This window comes from Perna viridis, chromosome 3 (genome assembly GCF_037379345.1).
Source record: "Perna viridis isolate PV_CMFRI_1.1 ecotype Kerala chromosome 3, ASM3737934v1, whole genome shotgun sequence".
Classification (NCBI taxonomy): domain Eukaryota; kingdom Metazoa; phylum Mollusca; class Bivalvia; order Mytilida; family Mytilidae; genus Perna; species Perna viridis.
The window spans coordinates 56729477-56751144 of record NC_142447.1 but is presented as its reverse complement, the minus strand read 5'-3'; the positions used below and the strand labels follow the sequence as shown (position 1 = coordinate 56751144).

Sequence of the window (21668 nt, the reverse complement as noted above, 5' to 3'; positions counted from 1 at the left end):
TTTTCTAGAAACACCCACCGAGTTGCTCATAAAAAAGTCAAGTCCGGGGTAACAACAAAGTTGTCCTTGGATATATTTTCAACCAGACTCGTCGTTTTTATGTGTATGATGAAACATAGTGTTGAGCAAGTCTACTATGCCATTTCAATGGAACTATGTTCCTACTTCTATAAATCCTGCAGATATCGGTACAAGATCGGTGTCGTCAGACGATTTGAGCTCTAGTAGTTGGATACGTGGACCGGGTATATTCATGGATAGACAACAGAACATTAACAATCCAGAGAACTATTCTTCATTTGTCGATTCGAAGTAAGACAAGGACGTGTGACCTCTTGTATCAGTAGTTTAAACGTCAACTAAAGACATGGATATGACATTTAACAAATTCATTTCGTCAAGGTTCGATAAGTTTTCAGACTGAAATAGACTCGTCAAGGGTATAGCTTATCTGTTAAGATGTGCGCATTCAGAGCCATGAATTAAACGTGACAGTGACACTTCAGATACACTGAAATCTCTAGACAAAGCTGAGATTTATTTAGTGAAAGTCGCACAAAGAGAAGCATATGAAACAGAAGTAGAATGTATTCAGAATGGACAACATCTTCAGAATTCAAGTACTTTATCATAATTAGATCCTTTCAAAGACGAACAAGGACTACTAAGAGTAAAAGGACGGCTGAACAAAGCTAACATACCATATAGTGAAAAGAATCCATTGATTCTACCAGGACATTGTCACATAACGAGACTTTTAGTTAGACATATTCACGCTCAGGTTTAGCATCAAGGGAGACACTTTTCTGAAAGCGCTCTAGGTGCTGCAGGATACTGGATTGTTGGCATGAAACGAATCGTGTCATTAGTGATTCATCATTGTGTTCACTGTCGTAAACTCCGAGAAACAAGACAGTATCAGATTATGGCAGATCTCCGCCTTTCACAAGTGTAGGTGTTGTTGATGCCTTCAGACCCTGGAAAGTTGTTCATAGAAGGATCGTGTAGGAGTTCCCAACGCCATTTTTTTCACATGCCTCAGTTCACGTGCCATCCACATCGAGGTGGTAGAAGAATTATCATCAAGTGCGTTTATTAGTGCTATGAGAAGCTTTGTTGCTATCAGGGGTAAAGTTAGTACATTTAGGTCGGACTGTGGCACCAATTTGTGGATGCAACTGATGCTCTTCAAGTACATGCGATAAACGTTGAAAACGATACAGTTAGGAACTGTCTAACGAACTCTCGTGTCGTTTGGACCTTCAATCCACCCCATGCATGGGAGGAGCATGGGAAAGACTCATAGGGGTGACCAGAAGGATATTTGACTAGATTCTCTTAGAATCCAAACTTAGATACTTGACTCACGATGTTTTAATAACTTTCATGGCAGAAGTTGGTAGTATTGTTAACCGGTCAGTTGTACCAGTTTCTACTGACACGGACAATCCCTGGAATACTTCTAACTCAGAAGACGAATACTTCTGATCGTACAGATGTAATTGACCTTGATCAAAAAGACGTTGCGTTCTGAATGGAAACGTTTGATGGTACTCTCAGATATGTTTCGGACAAGATGGCGTCGTGAATACTTAAGTTTGCACTATACAAATAAGATTCAGGTGCACTGTTTCGTACACAAAACTGCCCGGTCTAATTTTGTAAAACTAAAATAAATAAAAGGTGAAACTTGGTGGAAATATTGATTGTGGGTAGTAGAGCATTCGTACATGAATAGATGCAATACTTGTGAAGGTAAGGAGGTGTAAAATGCATGCTTTAAGCTATTTGGAAAGATTCAGGTCCTCACCGAATTGGGTTCTCTTCCCTGCACCAACTGGCTGTTTTTTCAAAAATGCAAAATTTTGCACGAACTTTAAGAATTAAAATCATGAACAAATGAGCAGAAAAAGGTACACTTTTTATTCGCTTTTTTACAATAATACCCTGCCAACTTACTTTTTCTGGCAGTTATTAAGTGACTGATATTTTAGAAAACCTGTATTTGACAATTAATTTTGGGAAGGCACCCAAAATTTGTTATGAAAACTGAGGTATAATTTTATTATGTTACCATGGTTACAGATTTTCAAAACAAAATAGAAAATAATATCTGAAAAAAATGTTGGATTTGCTTGTTTAAGTGTCTCAGTATTGCTTTATTTCCGCACTTTGTCATAAAGTTATCTGCAGTGACCTATCTATACAGTGGAATCTAAGTAGTATCCAGTCAAGGAGAAAGTGGAAGTCCGACACGCCCAATATCAAGGAAGGTGACGTTGTATTATTAAGGGCCAAATCACTCATTCGTAATGAATGGCCTATGGGAATTGTAACAAGAATATTTCCTAATGATGACGGTAAAGTTCGTGTGTAATTCGTGAAGAACAGAACAACCAACAACATACATTCGACCATCGACAGATCTCGTACTTCATGTGTCAGAATGACAATATGGATCATATTAATTGGACTATAAGTGATTTTGGTTCTAAGGAATAATATCAAAGTAATGATATCATGCGGGTAGTGTACTGGAACAGTGAAAGTACACATTTGGTTATTCAAACTTAGGTCGATATAAACGTTGAAATATATATTTCTATGCTTTGGTAATGTTTTACAATTATTTTAAAACATTACAAACTTATTTTCATCATTATTTTCCTTCAAATTAACTTTCTGACGTTTTTGAGTTTCATATGTTTTCCATGGGTTCCATAGATACTTTTTCTTTAGTTATCGGACTTTTGTTATTATTAGATCAAGGACAATGTCAAATCTCGCAAGGAATATTTTAATTAATTCTGTGAGCTAAGGCTGGCCATCACGTAAGTTACTCATTTTTAGCATTTCATAGGAACTGTAGTTATTATTTGCATTAATTATATATTGATAATTAATTGTAGGAAGCTATTGTTTACGTTTGTACACACAAATCATGTGACGTCAGATTTTACTCTATTTGAAATAGATATTTGTTCTTCACCGCTTTTTGTTGGTAACAAGCATCAATAAAATTGGCTTAGACTGACTGCGTCTTATTAAGGCACTACACTATTAAATCATATTACCTTGACATTTTGTCCTCACTTCCATTTCGATGTTAGTATCAGGCTCGTCAGAATCATATCCATTATCACTAACTTCTTCATAGCTTCCTGCAGCACCGCTACTGATATTTATATCAGTGCTGCTAGCTCCATTCTCACTTTTACTGGTTCCACTAAAAACAGTACTAATGGTACCAGATGTTCCACTGCTAGTATCTGTGCTTGTAGTAGTTAAACTACTAGTACTGCCACTGACAGGTCTTAATTCCTTCTTCATTGTTTGTAATGGAGTATTATAAGGCAAAATATCTTGAACTGAAAATGTTATTTGGTCTGTTTCAAAACAATTTTGTCTTGGAGAACTTGAAATCTCGCTCTGTTGGTGTGGCAATCGCTGCTTATGACTTGGCAAGGTATTTTCTGAATCTGATGAACTGATTTGTTGATCAGAAAATGGTCTTGGATTTAACTGATTTTGAAACTTTTTTCTTTTCTCTTTTCTACATTTCCTGTGTAAATATCATAAGTTGACACGAGGCACTTTTTTCTAAGGGAACAACCGTTAGATTTTTATGTGGGTGTGTAGGGGGGACTTGATCAAAATTCTTATCCTGCCTCTCTAATTACAGAAAATTTAGGCCCTGTCTTTGTTTTTCTTCGTTGCAAAGTGCCAAAATTTTCAATATAAACAAAAATTTTTAATCCTAGCCTCTCCCCCGATCAAAATCGATTGGTAAAAATAACTTTTACTTCAGGATATGTGGAGATTTAAATAGTACTGTTTAAAAAACTTAAACGAATTTCATTACCTAGGATATTTATACTACTGAGACAAAACAGCTGCACTTAATGTCAAAAGCAGTCCTTACCATTATTTAATCCTTTCTCCAGGTACTCTCCTTTCCTGTATTTAATCATTCCTCCTTGAACCCTCCTTACCTGTATTTAATCATTCCTCCTTGAACCCTCCTCACCCGTATTTAATCACTTCTTGAACCCTCCTTACTAGTACGTAGGCTAAGATACCCCCCCCCCCCAGTGCACCCCCTCCCCACTCATTAACCAAAATATGATTTTCAGGTACCCTTATAGCTCCTATTTACGAATCTTTTTGTTGCCAAAAAAATAAACTGAAGCATTTTGTAATTTTTGGCTACTTTTTATACCTCGTTGCAGCAAAAATCTATTTTTAATCTTATTTGCTTCTACGAACTTCTTCTTTCTACAGAACGAAGTAAACTCACATATGTATGTATCATCATGTAGTCCAATGTCTCAGCTTTACAATAGTACCAAGAAAGTTGCAGTAACAATTAGGGTTTTGCGGTAAAATTAATAAAATATACCCCTACCCCGCCGAAAAATCGCTTAAATTGACATATTTTCCAATGTCAAAACCCCTAGAGTATTTATGCTTCAGTGAAAAATTGCTTATTTGGTATTTTCTGTTTAGTATTATCACAATTTAACTTCTGAGGTTCTTTTGATGATTTTTTGCGATTTTCGTAGTCAGAATTTATCAAAAGAAAAAAAAAACAGCGAAAAATGGGATTTTCGATTTTTCGGTCTCGTCATATAAATTCGACTTTACAAGTTATAGCTCCACTAAAACATCTTAAATTTGGCATCATTCGATAGATAATTTAATTTTCTACATAAATGAACCACGAACAACTATATTTCATGAAAGGATTTTCAAAAAATGTTAAGAAATATTACCCCTACCCCTAGAAAACTCATATTTTAGGTATTCATAATTAAGATAATGATGTTCCCAATATATCTGATCAATTAAGGCCTTTAGATTTTCTTTTTGGGGTAATAATTACTATAAAATCGTAAAAAGGGGAATTCTCAGAATTTCAGAATTTCTTCTACATCACCAGTTATTTACTTTTTTTTCAGAATACCGTAGTTCTATCAAGCTTTTGTGCAATACAGTACATTAATATATGTCTTAGCTTCAAAATTAGCCCAAGTAATAAATATTTGAACTTTTCCAAGTCCAATTAGGTGAAAAATTGCCACCCCACCCATGAAAAGAATACCTAAATATGAACCAAAATGTTAATTTTTAGCACATATTCGATGTAAAAAAAAACATGTTGGTTACTTTTGTTTTGATTATCGATGTATTCAACATATCTTCTCATTTCAGGCGGCAAGTAATTTTCAGTTTTAAGCTGACAATGAGTTTTTCATAAAATTGGGAATTTTCGGATTTTAATATTTTCTTCCATTTCGACTGTAATGGGCAAAGTACCCTACTTCGAACAAGCTTTTGTATAGTCAAACACATTTATGTAGCATCTTACCTTTCTAATGAGCCAAGGCAAAGCTCAATTAAACGTATTTCAGGCCATTTGGGCGAAAGAATGGTACCTCTACTCACTAAAATCTGCCCCAATGTGAAAGAAAATGATCGTTTATAGCATACACGAACTGTACGCAATGTCCGTCTAGCATTTGTCAAGCAAAAGTATGCTTTTATTGTCCCGACGACGACAAAATACTACAAAAAAGGGGAAATTTAAGAATAAAACAGATTATCACGCATCTTAGCACGTAAATTGTTAATATTTGTTTAAAATATTAAAGTTTTTTACATGATTTGATTTTGTTTGCTATCATTATTTTTATACATATAAGATTCAAAGAAGCAACTACGGTGAATGATAGGCATATATATATCCAACACCGTTAAAAAAATGCTAATCTACCACATACGAATTCTGGGTTTATCACGGAAATTTTAGTGGGTTTGGGTACCATTCTTTCGCCTTCATGGCTTGGAATACGTTAAAGTATGTGATGCCTTGGCTTATTAGAAAGCTTAGATGCTACAAAGATGTGTTTGTATATGGCAAAGTTTGTTTGAAGTAGGATACTTGAAAAGAAATGCCAATTACCGTTGAAATGGAAGAAAATATGAAATCCAAAAATTAACCTTTTTATGAAAAACTCATTGTCACATCAAAACTGAAAAATACGAGCCTGAAATGAGTAGGTATGTTGAATGCATCAATAATTAAAGTACTAACACACAACATGTCTATTGTACACCGATCATATGCCAAAATTAACATTTTAATTCAGGTTGAGGCATTTTTATCAAGGGTAGGGATGACAATTTTTCACCTATTTGGGCTTGGAAAAGTTCAAATATTTATTACTTGGGCTCTTTAGAAAGCTAAGACACTACTTAATTGTATAGGAATATACAAAAGCTTGTTTGAAGTACGGTATTTTATAGAAATTGCCAATTATAGGTGAAATTAAAGAAATCATGAAATTCCATAAATTTTTTATCATGGATAGGGCTGGCAATTTCCCACCTAACTTGACTCGGAAAAGTTCAAATATGTATTACTTGGGCTCATTTTGAAGTTAAGACATTATATGAATAAACCGTACCACACAAAAGCTTCTTTAAACTATGGTATTCTGAAAAAAAGACAATATCGGATGATATAGTAGAAAATTACAAATTTCTGAGAATTCCCCTTTTTTCCGATCTTATAGTAATGTCACCCCAAAAGAAAAGTCTAACCACCTGAATTGATCAGATATGTTAGATACATCATTATCTTAATTATGAATGCCTAAAAATATGAGTTCTACAATGTTAGTATGCTGTGAATGAGAATTCCGTTTGATACTACGACCAGTTTTCTAGGGGTAGGGGTAATATTTTTAACATTTTTTGAAAATCATTTCTTGAAATATAGTTGTTCGTGGTTCATTTATGTAGAAAATTAAATTATCTATCGAATGATGCCAAATTTGAGATGTTTTAGTGGAGCAATAACTTGCAAAGTTGAATTTATGTGACTTTTGGCCGAAAAATCGAAAATCCCACTTTTCGCTTTTTTGATAAATTCTGACTACGAAAATTGCCAAAAATCATCAAAAGAACCCCAGAAGTATAAATTGTGATAATACTAAACAGAAAATACCAAATAAACTATTTATTACTGGAGCATAAATATTCTAAGGGTTTTGACATTGAAAAATATGTCAATTTAAGCGATTTTTCGGCGGAGTAGGGGTACACTTTTTTCGTTTTACCCCAAAACCCCAAGTGTTACCGCAACTTTCTTGGTGCCATTGTAAAGCTGATGCAATGGACTCTACAATAATACCTAAATTTGTTCAGTTTGTTTACACATGGTATCCTAGGAAAGCTGAGACGCTCAAACAATTGAGTCACAAAAATCTTGGCTTTTTGGCCTTTTTGAATCCGAGAATATTCTTTGGCGTCAAATTGATTCGGTAATGGGAGATATAAAGGTACCTAAAAACCACCATGAAGTTGATGAGTGGGGGTGTGAACGGTGGACCCTCCCAGCCCATGGACTATACCTGTATTCAATCATTTTCCTTGAATTCTCCTAACTTGTATTTAATCATATCTACTTCAACTCTCCTTACCCATTTAATTCTTTATCCTTGAATCCTCCTACTCTGTATTTAATCATTTCTCCTAGAACCCTCCTTACCTGTATTTAATCATTTCTCCTTGAGCCCTTAATATGATTTATTATCTCCCCTCAACCTCCATTCAAACCGTACCTTGTACCATCTTCAACAATATCTGACACCAATGTGTCTCGATCATCATCAGTGTCATCTGATGTATAGTTTCTACCTTTGTGGTCAGGTAGGGTTCCTTCAATACAAAAATATTCTTATAGGTTCAAAATTTTCCAAATATGAAACCCTTTTACTTGACCTTTCAATGGTGTACATCCTATATCAAACTTACCTAAACACCACTAAATTTTCACTTTAATTCAGGTTTGCACAATAGTACTAGCTCGCATTGGAAAGTTTTAAACCCTTAGTATCCTGCATAGTAATTGATTGATTATAACTTTTGTGAGTAAAAACTTTATAGTACTGGTTTCCTTATTGACATCAGATACATTTGTAGCTGTGTTTCTCAGAAAAAAATGATAAATATCAATTCAGGGAAGCTTGAATTCACGACACCAAAACTAGAATGTCAAAAACTTTGAAGAATGCAATAACAATTTGTTTCACTTACATGTATTGTTAATTGTATTTGTCAATAAATTACTATGAAATTAAGCACTGGTATTTCACAAAATGTCTGTTTCTAGCTGTTTTTTGTAAATTCTTTTTTTTTTCACCTTTTTATCAAACAAGAAGTAAATTATGAGCACTGCATTGTCCTGAATAATACTGACCAAATGATAAGCTGTAAGATTACCTTTAAAATATCCAAGGCTTTCTCTTGATCCATGCATCAATGGATTACATCTCACATCAGAATCAGAATAAAAACTTGACTCCCATGAGATATTTGTTTTCATTTTCATAACATACTTTAAGTTTGATTTAATTTTGTGGTTGTCTAATTTTAATTTTTCTATCTCTGAGAAGATTTTCTGGAGCCCATTACTAAGTGTTTGATGGATTCCTTCCATGTCATTTTTTAAGTGATCCAAGGATTGGTTCATAGACCTCATTTCTCTCCGAAGTTTCTTTATTTCTCCTAAACTCAAATTAGTCTGTTCCATTTTGTAATTTACAATTTTGTACTGTCAAGGTTTTCCAAGTTACACAGAGTCTTTTCTACAATCATATATGGATGCAACCTAAAAATTAAAATAGAAAAATTATGAATATTCATTTTATGAACGTTTTGAAAATGATGAAATAAAAAAGTAATCATCTCATAAAAAGTGTAGCATAAGTTACATACGTGACTATATCAGTGATTTTGTTACAAATTTTCTGCAATTTGGAACCTAGCCCCGAGTAAATAGTAATTTAAGGAAATTTTGCAATGGGAAATAGCCAGTGTTTTTAGGGTAAACACTTCTACAGGTAAAGTGTATGAAACATTTAGTCAAACTTTATTAATTAAGTAACTATAAGTATGTCAATAATATCTAAAGTCAGGAACTTATATACAACCCAACAGGTTAGACTCTATGGGACTATAAAGACCATTATAATGTGACTGAAAACATGCTTTCTTATCTCTTACACTTCACAGTTTAAGTGATATTGTATATGCAATAGAAAAAGTAAGGACGCAGTTTCTCTTTACCCTTTTCTATTTTTAACTTTTCCCTGATAAGTTGAAAAAAGAGGGAAAAAAGTAAATGTAAGAAAGTACGTTCTTACATTTTTTTCCATTTTGTATAATATCTTTTGTATGTGACGTCGAGTATACTTTTTTTTTTATAAATACATCCTTTACCAAAGCAGTCATTGATGTACTTAAATACAATTATTGTTCCAAGCTGAATGGTATGGAAATAGAAACTGAAACAAAACAAACAATGGTTTCCCCCACTTGTGACTTGACATATATGTAGGTGTATATGAAACACAAAATATAAATAAATATTCCCTTAAATTGTTCCGTGGCTAACAGCTAATTCTAGTTTGAAAATGTGAACTTTACCTTCTTCATTTTCATGTCCTCCACAAATAAACAGCACCTACTGGAAAAGATTACTGGCTTTCAACTATCAATTGTCTACTTATTTAATAGTTTCTCTTTCGTCAATTTTTTCCCTTCTAAAAATAGAACACAAGAAAGACAATTTCCCGCTGAAAATGTGTCTCCGAGTTTGTGTAATGACAGTATCCTGACCTAATTGTAGCAAAATTTATTAATAGCATATACGGTATTTGGCATTCGCATCTTTCACATTTATAAATAATTGTTTGTTTTTGAACGAAAAGCGTTAAAAGTGAAATTCAAATTTATTTTTGTCGAAACGCATCAAAACTTGTAAATAACACATACATATATTTACATATCGAAACTATTTATAGATACTTTGCGTGTATTCTCCGTATCAAACCTTTTAAGTAGCAGTCCGCCTAAGAATCATGCAATTTTCACTGAAAGTGATTTATTGATGTCAGATATTTTATCCAAATTGACTTTAAATCAGTTGGATATATCAGAAAAAAATGAATAAAATGAAAAAATGAAAAATGTTTACAAAGTTACCATAGCAACAACCATTCCTTAGCAACCACCAATTTAGGGCCTAATCATCACATAAGTGTCACAATTTTAATGTATTTTTTTTATATCTAATGATACAAATTTACCAAACTAAATAATTATATTAATGAAGTGTGTATTATGGAAAACAATTTACAATAAAGTACAAAGCAATCAGATTGGTTAAGATCTGGTTACCATAGCAACCAAAATTCTTAATTTCTGACAATTTGAAATATACGAAAATAGGCTATGTTTAGACCCGTTTTGCTAACAAGAGCAAGAAGATATTAATTAAATGTATGCATGGATGTGTAGTAGGTGCTCTCCACTGAAACATATTAAAAATAAAAATATGTAGCACATCTTTGTTTTTTGCTCATTTGGGCCTTAAATCACCCCATAAAAACTTTTCTTCTTCTTAACGCTTTTTATACAAACTTTGTCCAGACCATAACTTTTTTGTCTTTTGACCTGGACTTCTAGTATTTGGTATGTTGGTATATCCTCTCGGGGCAGAGTGTCGCGTACCAGAGTGAGTGACCTTTGACCTTGACCTTTATATCAAGATCAAATAACATACAAATGTTGGCAAAATACGAAACACAATTTTCTGTGCCATTACTTTTTGTTTTTTTTACTTAGAAATCTGACCTGTTTGACAATTAAGTAAATCACATCAAGTTAGAATGGAATGTTCTAGATTGGATGACTTTTGACCTTGGCATTTGACTCCAAGTCAAATGACATACAAAATTTTGGCCAAATATCATACAAAATTTTGTCCGGGCTATAATTTTCTTTTGTCTTTTTTCTGAGACATCTGATATTTGGTATGGGGTTATGTTTTCTCAAGGCGAGGGGCCTCGTACTAGACTGGTTGACATTTGAACTTGACCTTTGACCTCATGGTCAAATAACATATCAACTTTTGACTTGATGAGTGTTAATGAGGACAGGTGTCATATGACTGATACTAAATTGGTTTTTTTTAATTTCTGTATTTTGAGAGAATTCAATCAGACCCAAGAATAATATTTCTTGTTTTTGTTGATCAACTCTTGACATTATATCCCATTTTCATTTTTTAACTCCTGTTTTACTGAAATGCACATCTTCTTATCAAAATGTCCCAGGATTACATTCTTTTCATTTCCGCTAGAATCTTGGTTCCCATGATTACTCTTGTAAACATGCACATGTAGGTTCTTGTCAATCTTGTTCTTGTAGAATAAGTCAAAATGTTTTATAATTTTGTTGTTTAAAACAATACTGTGACTTACTCAACATGGAATTTTGTGCCAGAAATTTAGATAAGAACAATTGGAAAATCAACATTAAATTTTATAATATATTGTAAAAACATTATAAATGGATAACTAGAGGCTTAAGAGAGCCTGAATCGTTCACCTGGTTTACCATTTGTTAATTAGACAAAAATGGCAATGAGACAGGCTAAGTTAAAATTAACTGAATAGTCAAATGCATGAAACGCTTTTGATATCATTTTATGACCTGAACCAGAATTTTGCTGAAGGCAACAGTTTTTGAATTATTTTAAAAAAAAAAACTCTTCTGATCCCTATGTTCCATTTTTATAATAGGCAGCCATGTACATTTTTAATGGATTAAAAAACACAAGTCATTTCGAGCACAATACACTAAAGAATTAATATCCTTTATTTCCATTAACTGATCTTAAATGGATTAAGAGAAAAAGATTTTCAAAATTGCACATATACATGTGGAAAAATTAAGAATTGTTTCAGGAGCCATAACTCCTACATTAGTAAACGAATCGTTTCGAAAATGTCGGTATTGGTCAATCTTTTGACGCTGAACTATATAATCCTCCAAAAAAGGGCAACAACCTTTGGGTTGTTTGCAAAAAATTGCCTTCTGACCCCCTATGTTCTATTTTTAGTAACATGGGTTATGTTTTTGTCACGGATCAAGAATCCCAACATTTATTTTTGTGGAATACCATACAGAAAAATTGTTTTTGAGGAGAATATTTTCAAAGTTGTACATACGAGGAATCCCAAAAAAAACTTTTATAGGGGTCATAACTCCTACATCAGTTGTAAATATCGTTTGTAGAATTTCGGCATAGGTTTTCTCGCAATCCTGGACAATATTATCCCCTGCAAGAATTACGCTAAAGGCAACGGTTTTTTGAGTAATTTTTTAAAAAATGCCTTTTGACACTCATGTTCTATTTCTAGTAACGGCGTCTATGTTTTTTCACGGATCATAAATCCCGACAGTCATTTTGTGCACAATTATCTAGAGGAGGAGAATTTCGAAAATTTGTCGACGAGGAGGGACGCCAAGTGATGGCATAAGCTTACTTGGCCTTTGGCAAGGAGAGCTAAAAAATAACAAATGTTTGTTTACTGGCCTGTTACCCTACATCTATTACTTGTAGCTGTCTAGAATCTATGTGAGAACCAAACATGGGTGACCTAAAATTATACATTTCATCTTGTATTGGCATTTAAGAATAAATTGCATAATTGTAAAATTTGAACTACTTAAATTTATAGTCAACAAGTTTACATGATCTTTCTACTTATTATTGCCCATACATGAGATCAGAAGTAAACTTTAATACAGTCAATGAAATGTAAAATATAGGTTGCAGACTTCGTTTTGATGCTGATTCAATATCCTGATGTATCCGTATATGACTTCAGTTATATAATCCTGCCATTTATATTTAATGAGGTATGATACCAAAAGTACTAAATCGTGATGTTTTTACAAAAAAATTAAGTTTTTTGTCTTCTTTGGCATATTCCTTTATATAGTTTCCCTATATTCAACTATGCTGGAACACAGACATAAACATGTAGGTAGATTGATAAGAGAAATACATTTAGAAGGACCTAGATAAAAAAAGGAATTAGAGTGTTAAATCAGGTGTAGAAAAGATTGCAACAAAAATGAAATTTATAAAAGATTTTTGAAAATGATTTTTATAGGCATTAGAAAAGATTGCAACAATATAAAATAACAGATTTTTGAAAAAGTCAACAATGACAACAGACAACTACAATGAACACAAAATGATGGCAATGGCTCACACTGACCTTCGTCCAAGATGAGCTTAAATAGACGATGAGAAAACCAACCTCTTCTAACTAAATTCTGTTACTCAGAATGTTAGTTTAAAACGCAAAGTTTTAATTAAATTTTAATTAATCCGAATTAAATATCATCTATTGGAACAGAATGTAAACTTGACCTGTAACTTATCATTGTGAACTTATCGTGTCATCATCTGCAAGCGTTTAGGAAAAAAGTCCTTAAAACGATTATTTCTGTAAATTTTGCTAAGTTCAAGGCCCGTAATGTCAGTAAAATCATCGTAGTGAAACCAAACACAAACTTGTATTGTAACTTATCACGGTTAATTTATAACAAAAATCATGTGAATAACTGCAAATGTTCAGGATAAAAATGTCAGGAAAACGCTTGTTTCTGTGGATTTTGATGATTACAGAGCCCGTAATTTCGATAAAAATTATCGAAAAGTATACTTGTCCTTTAAATTATCATGGTGAACTTATTAACCAAAAAAATATTTTAATATCTGCAAGTGTTTAAAAAAAGTGCGGAAAACTTAAGATGGACTGATGGACTGACGGTCAGACGGACGGGTCAAACACATCTTACCCTGCGCAACTGCATTGCGTGGGGTATAATTATTTAAGCTCAGAGTTCTTCTCCTTTGAAATTAAGAGAACCCATATTTCATAACAGATGTAAAAAATTAGTACTGCTACTGGAGTTGCGCACAATCAGGTGATAAAGGGTAAGTGATTCTTTAGAATTACGACATACTGTGAGGTGAAATATTGCATGAAATCAGTCATGAACTTAAGCCAAAATAAAATTGTGTATGTCATTTGACCATAAGGTCAAAGGTCATGTTCAAAAGTCACCTTAATTGATATATGACACTCAACCTTGGCGTGAAATACACACATACCAAATGTCAGATATCTTAGTAAAAAGGCAAAAAAGTTATGGCACAAGCAAAACTTTGGTGGTATTTTGCCAAAATGTGTATCTTATTTGACCATGAGGTTGACAGGTTAAATTCAGGTAAAATTTCATCTATTCTGGTACGCAACACTCCACCTGGTAACCAGACCTAAACCTATCTGATTGCTTTGTACTTTACTGTAAATTGTTTTTCATAAGACATACTTCATTAATATAATTATGTAGTTTGACAAATTTCCACCATTAGATACAAAAAATACATTCAAATTGTGATGTTTTTGTGTTTTTAGGCCCAAAATTGGTGGTTGCTAAGGAATGGTCGTTGCTATGGTTACGGTGAAAACATTTTTCATTTTTTTATATTAATTCTTGTTTTTTCCATTAAATCCTACATATTGCAAGTCAATTTGGTTCAAATGTCTGCAATCGATAAATCACCCACTGCATGATTCTTAGGTGGACTGCTACTTAAAAAGGAAATGTAGATTAACTTGGGAAAACCGGGGTTTTAAGTGTATTGATTTACTGCCTTACTAGTATTTGATTTGTAGCAGCCAGGGTTCGTACACCTGAATTTATACCTGAAAAATCATCGATTTTATTTAGATGTATTAACGATCTTTAATTTATCTTTTACACAGTAATTTTATAAATAATTTGTGAATAAGCCAAAAATTTTATATCAACCTCTATATTGGAAGAAAATAAAAAAAAACCTGAAGAATTGGGGAAAATCAATGGGTTTTCTTTTCCTGACCTCGGTGAGAACACTGAATAGCCAACACTCTCACGCAAATGTCGCTGTAAACACACAATACACATAGTAGATAAAAATGTTCAAACAAAACACTGTAAAAAAACTTTATAATTACAAAACAAGAACTGAAGCCATATTATCTATGTGAATTACATGAAAGAGTAATCAAGAGAACCAAGGTAATATTCTTCTATTGAAAAAAAGTTTATTTGAAAAAAGTTACAAGGAGCATAAGTCAAAAGTTAAAAAGGATCTTTGCCGGTACATCTAGAGAAACATTATTCAGTAACTCATACACCTAATAAATTAAACAAGTATTATGAAAATGTCGGAGCTAATAACAATAATTGGAGAACTGATTCTCATTTCAAAGAAAGCAAACCGAATGACTTCAGCTTTCTTGTTTCTCTTACGATCAATCGATGAAAAAAAGTCCTATTAGTAAAGTTCTGAAGGGGATTCGATGTTATATAATAGTACCTGTATTACAGACCTGTCAGGTGCCTAATGAATTGAATACAACCTCTAGCATTAAGTAATATTGGAGAACCAAAATTAGAACCATTAACCATCTTAGGGTCAATTTAGGACAGAAACTGTCTTAAAGCTATATTAGAAAAGATATGGTTGTCATTACCGCGTCCATGTTTTTTTGTCAAGGAAGGCTATTTATACCGGTAGTGGATATTGCCACATGGAACTGCCTAAATATTCCACGGTCTGTCCTCTTTGCCCTCCCCTTTTCCACCTTGCAAATTTACTTTAGTATATCGCTCCGCCGCCGATCAATATGTGATGCTTTATTTTTTGTAAGAGATGGAAGTATTATGACATCAAAGCCTTTGTAATATTTGTTGAATTGCAATTATGTGCTTATCTTAAACTATTTGAATTTTATCTTAGCGAGCAGGACTATTTTTTGCTAATTGACCTGACGAAGGTCAAACACGGTACCTCCAATAACCGAAAACAATATGGCGTCGGAAGGACAAGTGACTAATTTCAAAGTAATGACGCCATATTGATTATTACAGACTTTCGTTAGGTATCTAGAAATTGCTGGAATACGAATAAAAAAACGTATTTGTAAGTGTGTTTAAATAACACAGTGAGCAATTATACCACCCGAAAACATGTTTTATTGAGGTTTTCGGGTTAACACCGAGGTTATTGGTTATTCGAGCAACCCGGTCAAACAGTCACATGAAGATGTCGGAAGTTTTTAATGACGTTTTTTTTTACCTGCAATGTACATTCTTTGAGTTGTTAGTATATTGTTAATGTCTACAATTACAAGATGGGCCCTGTAGGTTTGAAAGTGTTAATTGTTTGTCAATCTTACCAAGGAGTTAAATATAGACTACTATCATGACTGTACAAATCTAATAACGGATTTTCGGAGCTGCAATGTACGTTTTTTGTGATGTACAAAAAACCAAAGTATAGTTTTAATGTTTATGATTGCAGTGAGGGTTCGGGGGGGGGGGGTTGGCATCCCTCCTTTTTGAAATTATAATTTTCATGGATAAAATTTACAACAATGGCAAATAATGTCCTAGCACCCCCTTTTTATGAGGAACCCAAGCTGCCACCCCTCATTTTCATGTAAATTACAGGTGATTTTTGTGAACAATTTTGTTAAAAACATTTTTACATATGCTAAGAGTTTTCAAGTTGTTATATATTTAATACATATTGTACTGTTAAATACATGTAAATCCTACATGTATCATGTGTGTTTGATTCGATCCCAGGAATTTAAAATGCAAGCAATGTGTACATGTACATGAATAAACATACAAATGTATATGTAGCAAACAATATGGCGTATTTAAACTAGAAAATAAACATTTGAATCATGGAATTGCTAAATCAATATGATTTCAAAACCAGAAACAAAATGTCTGTTTCAAAGGTAAAAATGAAAGGCAATGCAATTAAAATTGGATCTTAATTGCTCCCCCTTTTTTCTATGTCACATGAAGTCATGCGAAAAAGGGGGAGCAATTAAAATCTAATCTGAGGTCTCACTAACCCCTTCCAGGTCAAATGCCCACCCCCCCCCCTATGTAGTACCAAAAACACACTGAACCTAGACATATGCATTGTAAGTGCATTATTTGTGTGTATTATGATTAAAAGTAGTAAAATTAAGCTGAGAATGTGTACTTTAAAATCATATATGTAATTAACTACAAAAGTGTATGAATTTTGTTTTCATGTTGGAGTAATTTGCCTCCATGCTGTCAGTTAGCAGAACAGGTAAAAATGTGGATTTTCAGTATTATTTATTCAAGTAAATTTTGTGAAGAATTTCTACAATCGTCGTACCATTAGCATAATGATTTTGGAAGCCTTATTTTCCAAGCTTTGCAACGGTATGCCATTTTAAGATGTCATTTGTCCTGGGAATTCACAGTGGAACTTTGAAAATTACTTTCTTAACATGTAAAGTAATGGAAACGTTAGAAGTGGTTAGTGAGATCTGAATAAGATTGGAATGAAATGAAGCAATGTGGCGTATTTATCACATTCAGTAGTTGATCTATCAAAAAGAGGCATATCTAGTAAAAATTAGGTATTTATATGTAGCCGAACAAACATTTAGAGCATAAAGAGTCCGCGCTTATGATATTACTGCTGAATTTTTCCTAAATGCGTTAAAAACGATTTGATTACATATTTATTGTATTAGAGATTGCCCCATTCTCAAAATTTTCAATCATTATCATTGTGGCTGACCTGTGATTTAAATACCCAATATCACACCCCTAGACTTACATTGCATACCCTAAATCACAAGCCTAGACCTATATTGCATACTGTACAAATGTATATCACACCCTAGACCTATATGGCATGCTGTATATCACACCCTTAGACCTACATGTATATCGCATACCCTATATCACACCCCTAGACATATATGGCATACCATATACCACACCCTTAAACCTACCGGGTATATGGCATACCATATATTACACCCCTAGACCTATATGGCATACCATACATCACACCCCTAAACCTATATTGCATACCCTGTATCACATCTCTAGACCTACATTGTATACCCTATATCACACCCTACACCTATATGGCATACCATATATCACACCCCTAGACCTATATTGCATACCCTATATCACATCTCTAGACCTACATTGCATACCCTATATCACACCCCTAGACCTATATTGCATACCTTATATCACACCCTACACAAAACACACTTGAAATATAATTAAAATATATGTTTTGATGAACATGACATGTATTTGATGGGGTATCAATCCTCGACCTATATCACCCCGCGATCAATAGCCCTAAGTGGGTTGACATAGGAGTCTTGTGTTGATACCGCATGTGATACAGATTTTGGCATGTAATATTCTGTATGGAATGTACATGTGTATTATATCCATATACATGTAAGTCATAATTGATTATCAATATGGTTCTTTTTAGTGCATTGTAAAGATATACATTTAGAATGCAGATCTTAAAGTTAGATACAGGATTTTCATGACACATGAAGGACACGGTCAATTAGGTTAGAAATTCTATGTCCAAGAAAGTGGATTGAAAATATGATGGATATCAAGGAACCCAAAGGTAGACCTTTCTTAAGAGCTGATTTTCAGGGACATTAATACATGTACAATGTATTAGGTAAGTGAAGGTATACATAAGTTTGTTCATATACTTCCAATGTACACAATAATTTAAAATTTTCAGAACTGGTTTGTTTGTTTGTTTGTTTGTTTGTTTGTTTGTTTGTTTGTTGGGGTTTAACGCCCGAGTAGCAATACTTCAGCTATATTCAGGCGATGAACATGAAGTGGATGATAAAATGAACATGAAATGATGATGAAATGAAAGATGGGATGGGACACAAGGACAATGGGGTCGACAAATTTTGATTGCCACTGGAAAAAGGGAGAGATGGGTAGGGTCGGGCAATTTAGCCTCCTGTGGCGGAGCCCTATGGTTCCTACTCCGGGAGAATACCACAGCAGGGTTTTTTAACGTGCGAGGAACGTGACATATTTCTCAACACGGTGCACCACTATGGTTTGCGGTCAGGTTTCCCGTATTATAGCCTGACGACCCCAACATGTAACATACCAGGGGTATCCCATTCCACCACCTGGGGCACACATCCTAGTTGCTCTGTGGGCAGAGCGCCGAGCCCCCAGCTAGGTTTCTGAGCACTATTTAGTCGCCTTTTACGACAAGATTAGCGCTGCTGCAGGCCTATTCTTTTGATACCCGGACCTGCACGGGGCTTCAGAACTAGTGATAGATCTACTGTAAACTTTGCTAGTGTAGAACAGTTTTCATATGTCTTAGCAAAATTTGCAGTTTACATTTGTATGTCTGTGAACAGGATATTTATACTGAAAACTTCAAAAATACATGTCCATGTACTCTAACTATGGTTACTGGTATATGCAGTACAGTATTGATTAAAGATTTCATACATGAAATTATGATATTTGTAACATAATAATACATGTATCAAATTTGTTATTTACTTTACAGTGTGACAGTAATTGCTCATAAATAAATCAACATACACGAATGGATCCAGATATTTTGAAATGGGGGGGGGGGGTCCAGACATCATTATAAATCAGCAGGTGACTAGAAACCATACATGGGAGAAGCCCTAAAGCAATATCAATAGTGAACTTTCCAGTTTCTGTATTTAGAAGTTTTGTCTAGTACACGAAATGGCTTTAATTTATTGTTTTAAACTCACCACTTCAAACCACTTTAATGATCTTCCTAGTTATGAGGGGATGTTGTTTTAACAATGACCACCTGTCAGTCAGGTGAAAAGTAACCCATTCTACTCTTACTTATGTTACCTGTTATTAACAGTTATTGAAACAAAGATGTGCTCATGAAGTACATTATACTACATTTTTGTAAAGTTTGGTATGTTTCATTTAAGATATATTGGAATTATTTTTGAGAAAGAAGTGTTTATTTTTTCTTAATTAAGACAGCTGATAGAGGTATTTTAAGAATAAAATTTCAGAACACTAAAATATAATATATATTTATTGTATTAACTTTTTATAATGTAGGACAGAAAGCATAATGCTACAGAAATACTGTTTGCAAAATTTCAATCAACCAGTACTGACTAGGTGGCTTAAAAACCAGTCAAAACCTGGGACAATGATAACCACCCAACTTCTATGTTTGCCTGATTGTGCACACAATTATATGTAAATGTAAGAATATTTCTCATCAAGAGGAGGTTTCTGTACTTCCATATGATGTGGCTAAAATACTTGTATATTTCCATGCATTTACATATTGTAACATTTTGCAATTATCAAAGGTACTGTTATCATCTTTTCCTTGATTTCTTTTCAGTGGTAATTCCTTTTAAAGTTTCACTAGATGTAGTGAGAAGAAAGCAAAAGCAAAATGAACTATTTTTGTGCTGGGACACTATTTAGGCATGAAACAAAGTTTATGATTCTCTAGTGCTGGTACATGTCAACATCTCTTAATAAAAACTACAAATTTGAAGTATGATTTCGTAGCACTTATTTGTTGGCAAAACATTAGAGTTACTTGTATTTTAATATAATACATATCGGTAAAAACAATCATCAGAAACAAAAATGAAAGAAATGCACAAACATTATTGAAGGCAGACAGGTATAAAACACTCTGCTTAAGCGCAATAATGATTCATCATAAAAATTGGTACTCATGGGGTATGGGTTCACTAGTAACCTTTTTGTTTTGGAAAGTAGAAAAGATGGATATATATTCAAAGTGTATTTGTTCCATCTTAATTGGAATCTTAAATGGCTAAAAGTTTTTTATTTTAAAGATTTTTAAACTGCGTAGTAGTTTTGATAACAAGAGTTTGTATCCTTGTTTGAATTGAAAAATTCCTTGAGGTAGGTAATTATTTATTGTAAAAAGTGTATAGTTTTGACATTTCCAACTCAGGGCATAATCTAGACAACAGTGACAAGGACAAGCTTTAGTAAATTCTGTTTGAAAACTAACGATATTGACATATTTGTTCATTTAATCTATTACAAATCACTGTCAAAGAGAGCACAAACAAGGAGAAGTTTTTTTTGTTGCTCATTTCTCCCTTTAGATTAGGTCCTTGGTCAACCTAGCTCCCCTAGTTCACAGGATTCATTTCTACTTCATGCATCTCCAACCCGAAATTTCAAAGTGTGGATTTTTTCTTACTTTGAAAATCCATATAATATTGATATAGTCAGTGATTCACAGTGGAGATCATATTTTTGAAGAAATGCTGATTTAGGTGTAAAATGTCAAGAAATTTGAGGACATAAACGTACACAGCCAGAAATACCAAAAACAATAAAAGAAAAGAAGATTCATAAATACATTAATTAACAAGCAGTATTGATATGCATTTCATTAAAACTGATGATTCTCTTTTAAATGACTAATTTTTTTATCGTTTTTTTAGCTTGCAATTTGGTTACATGAATATTTATGAGGTCTTCCTTGACTCAGTGCCTCAGCACTTTGATTTAAAATAAAATGAATCCATTAAAGAATTAAAAGAAAATTTGAGTTCACTATTTTAGCTTGAAAACAAAGCGGATAAGGAAGCATCTTTTTCGATCATCGTCAATAAGTAAATGTGTGTTATGATGTTAAACAAAACTCTGTGAATTATTTTCAAAGAATATTTGACATTTATTAAACTACATAAGATGAAATAAACGAATTTGTCATGTTTATATGGCAAGCTGTTGTGGTATATATTCCTTATTTATTTATGTTAATAAATGAAAATAAATTATTAATATTGATAAAAATAAATCATCATTTG

The 21668-nt window shown here is 33.2% G+C and overlaps 1 protein-coding gene and 1 long non-coding RNA gene across 6 annotated transcripts in view; one reads left to right on the top strand and one right to left on the bottom strand.

Moving 5' to 3' along the window:
• LOC148623025 (uncharacterized) overlaps positions 1 to 9629 on the bottom strand; it is a 52689-nt gene extending 43060 nt beyond the window's left edge. For all 4 annotated transcript variants that reach the window (XM_088573483.1, XM_088573481.1, XM_088573482.1 and 1 more), the window contains exons 1-4: positions 9493 to 9629; positions 8287 to 8674; positions 7626 to 7722; positions 3075 to 3562 (exon numbers count right to left, since the gene is read on the bottom strand). In XM_088573483.1, coding sequence (XP_088429609.1) covers positions 3075 to 3562; positions 7626 to 7722; positions 8287 to 8596 — 895 coding nt within the window. In that variant the 5' untranslated portion in view covers positions 8597 to 8674; positions 9493 to 9629. The remainder of the gene's footprint in view (positions 1 to 3074; positions 3563 to 7625; positions 7723 to 8286; positions 8675 to 9492) is intronic.
• A 6167-nt stretch (positions 9630 to 15796) lies between these two features.
• Positions 15797 to 20365, top strand: LOC148623024 (uncharacterized). Of its 2 annotated transcripts, XR_015920901.1 has the most exons (3): positions 15797 to 15901; positions 18284 to 18487; positions 20207 to 20365. It is a non-coding gene; the product is annotated as an uncharacterized LOC148623024 (long non-coding RNA). The 2 variants fall into 2 exon arrangements; XR_015920900.1 differs by lacking the exon at positions 15797 to 15901 and having other exon boundaries at positions 17916 to 18487.
• Positions 20366 to 21668: the final 1303 nt, after the last annotated feature.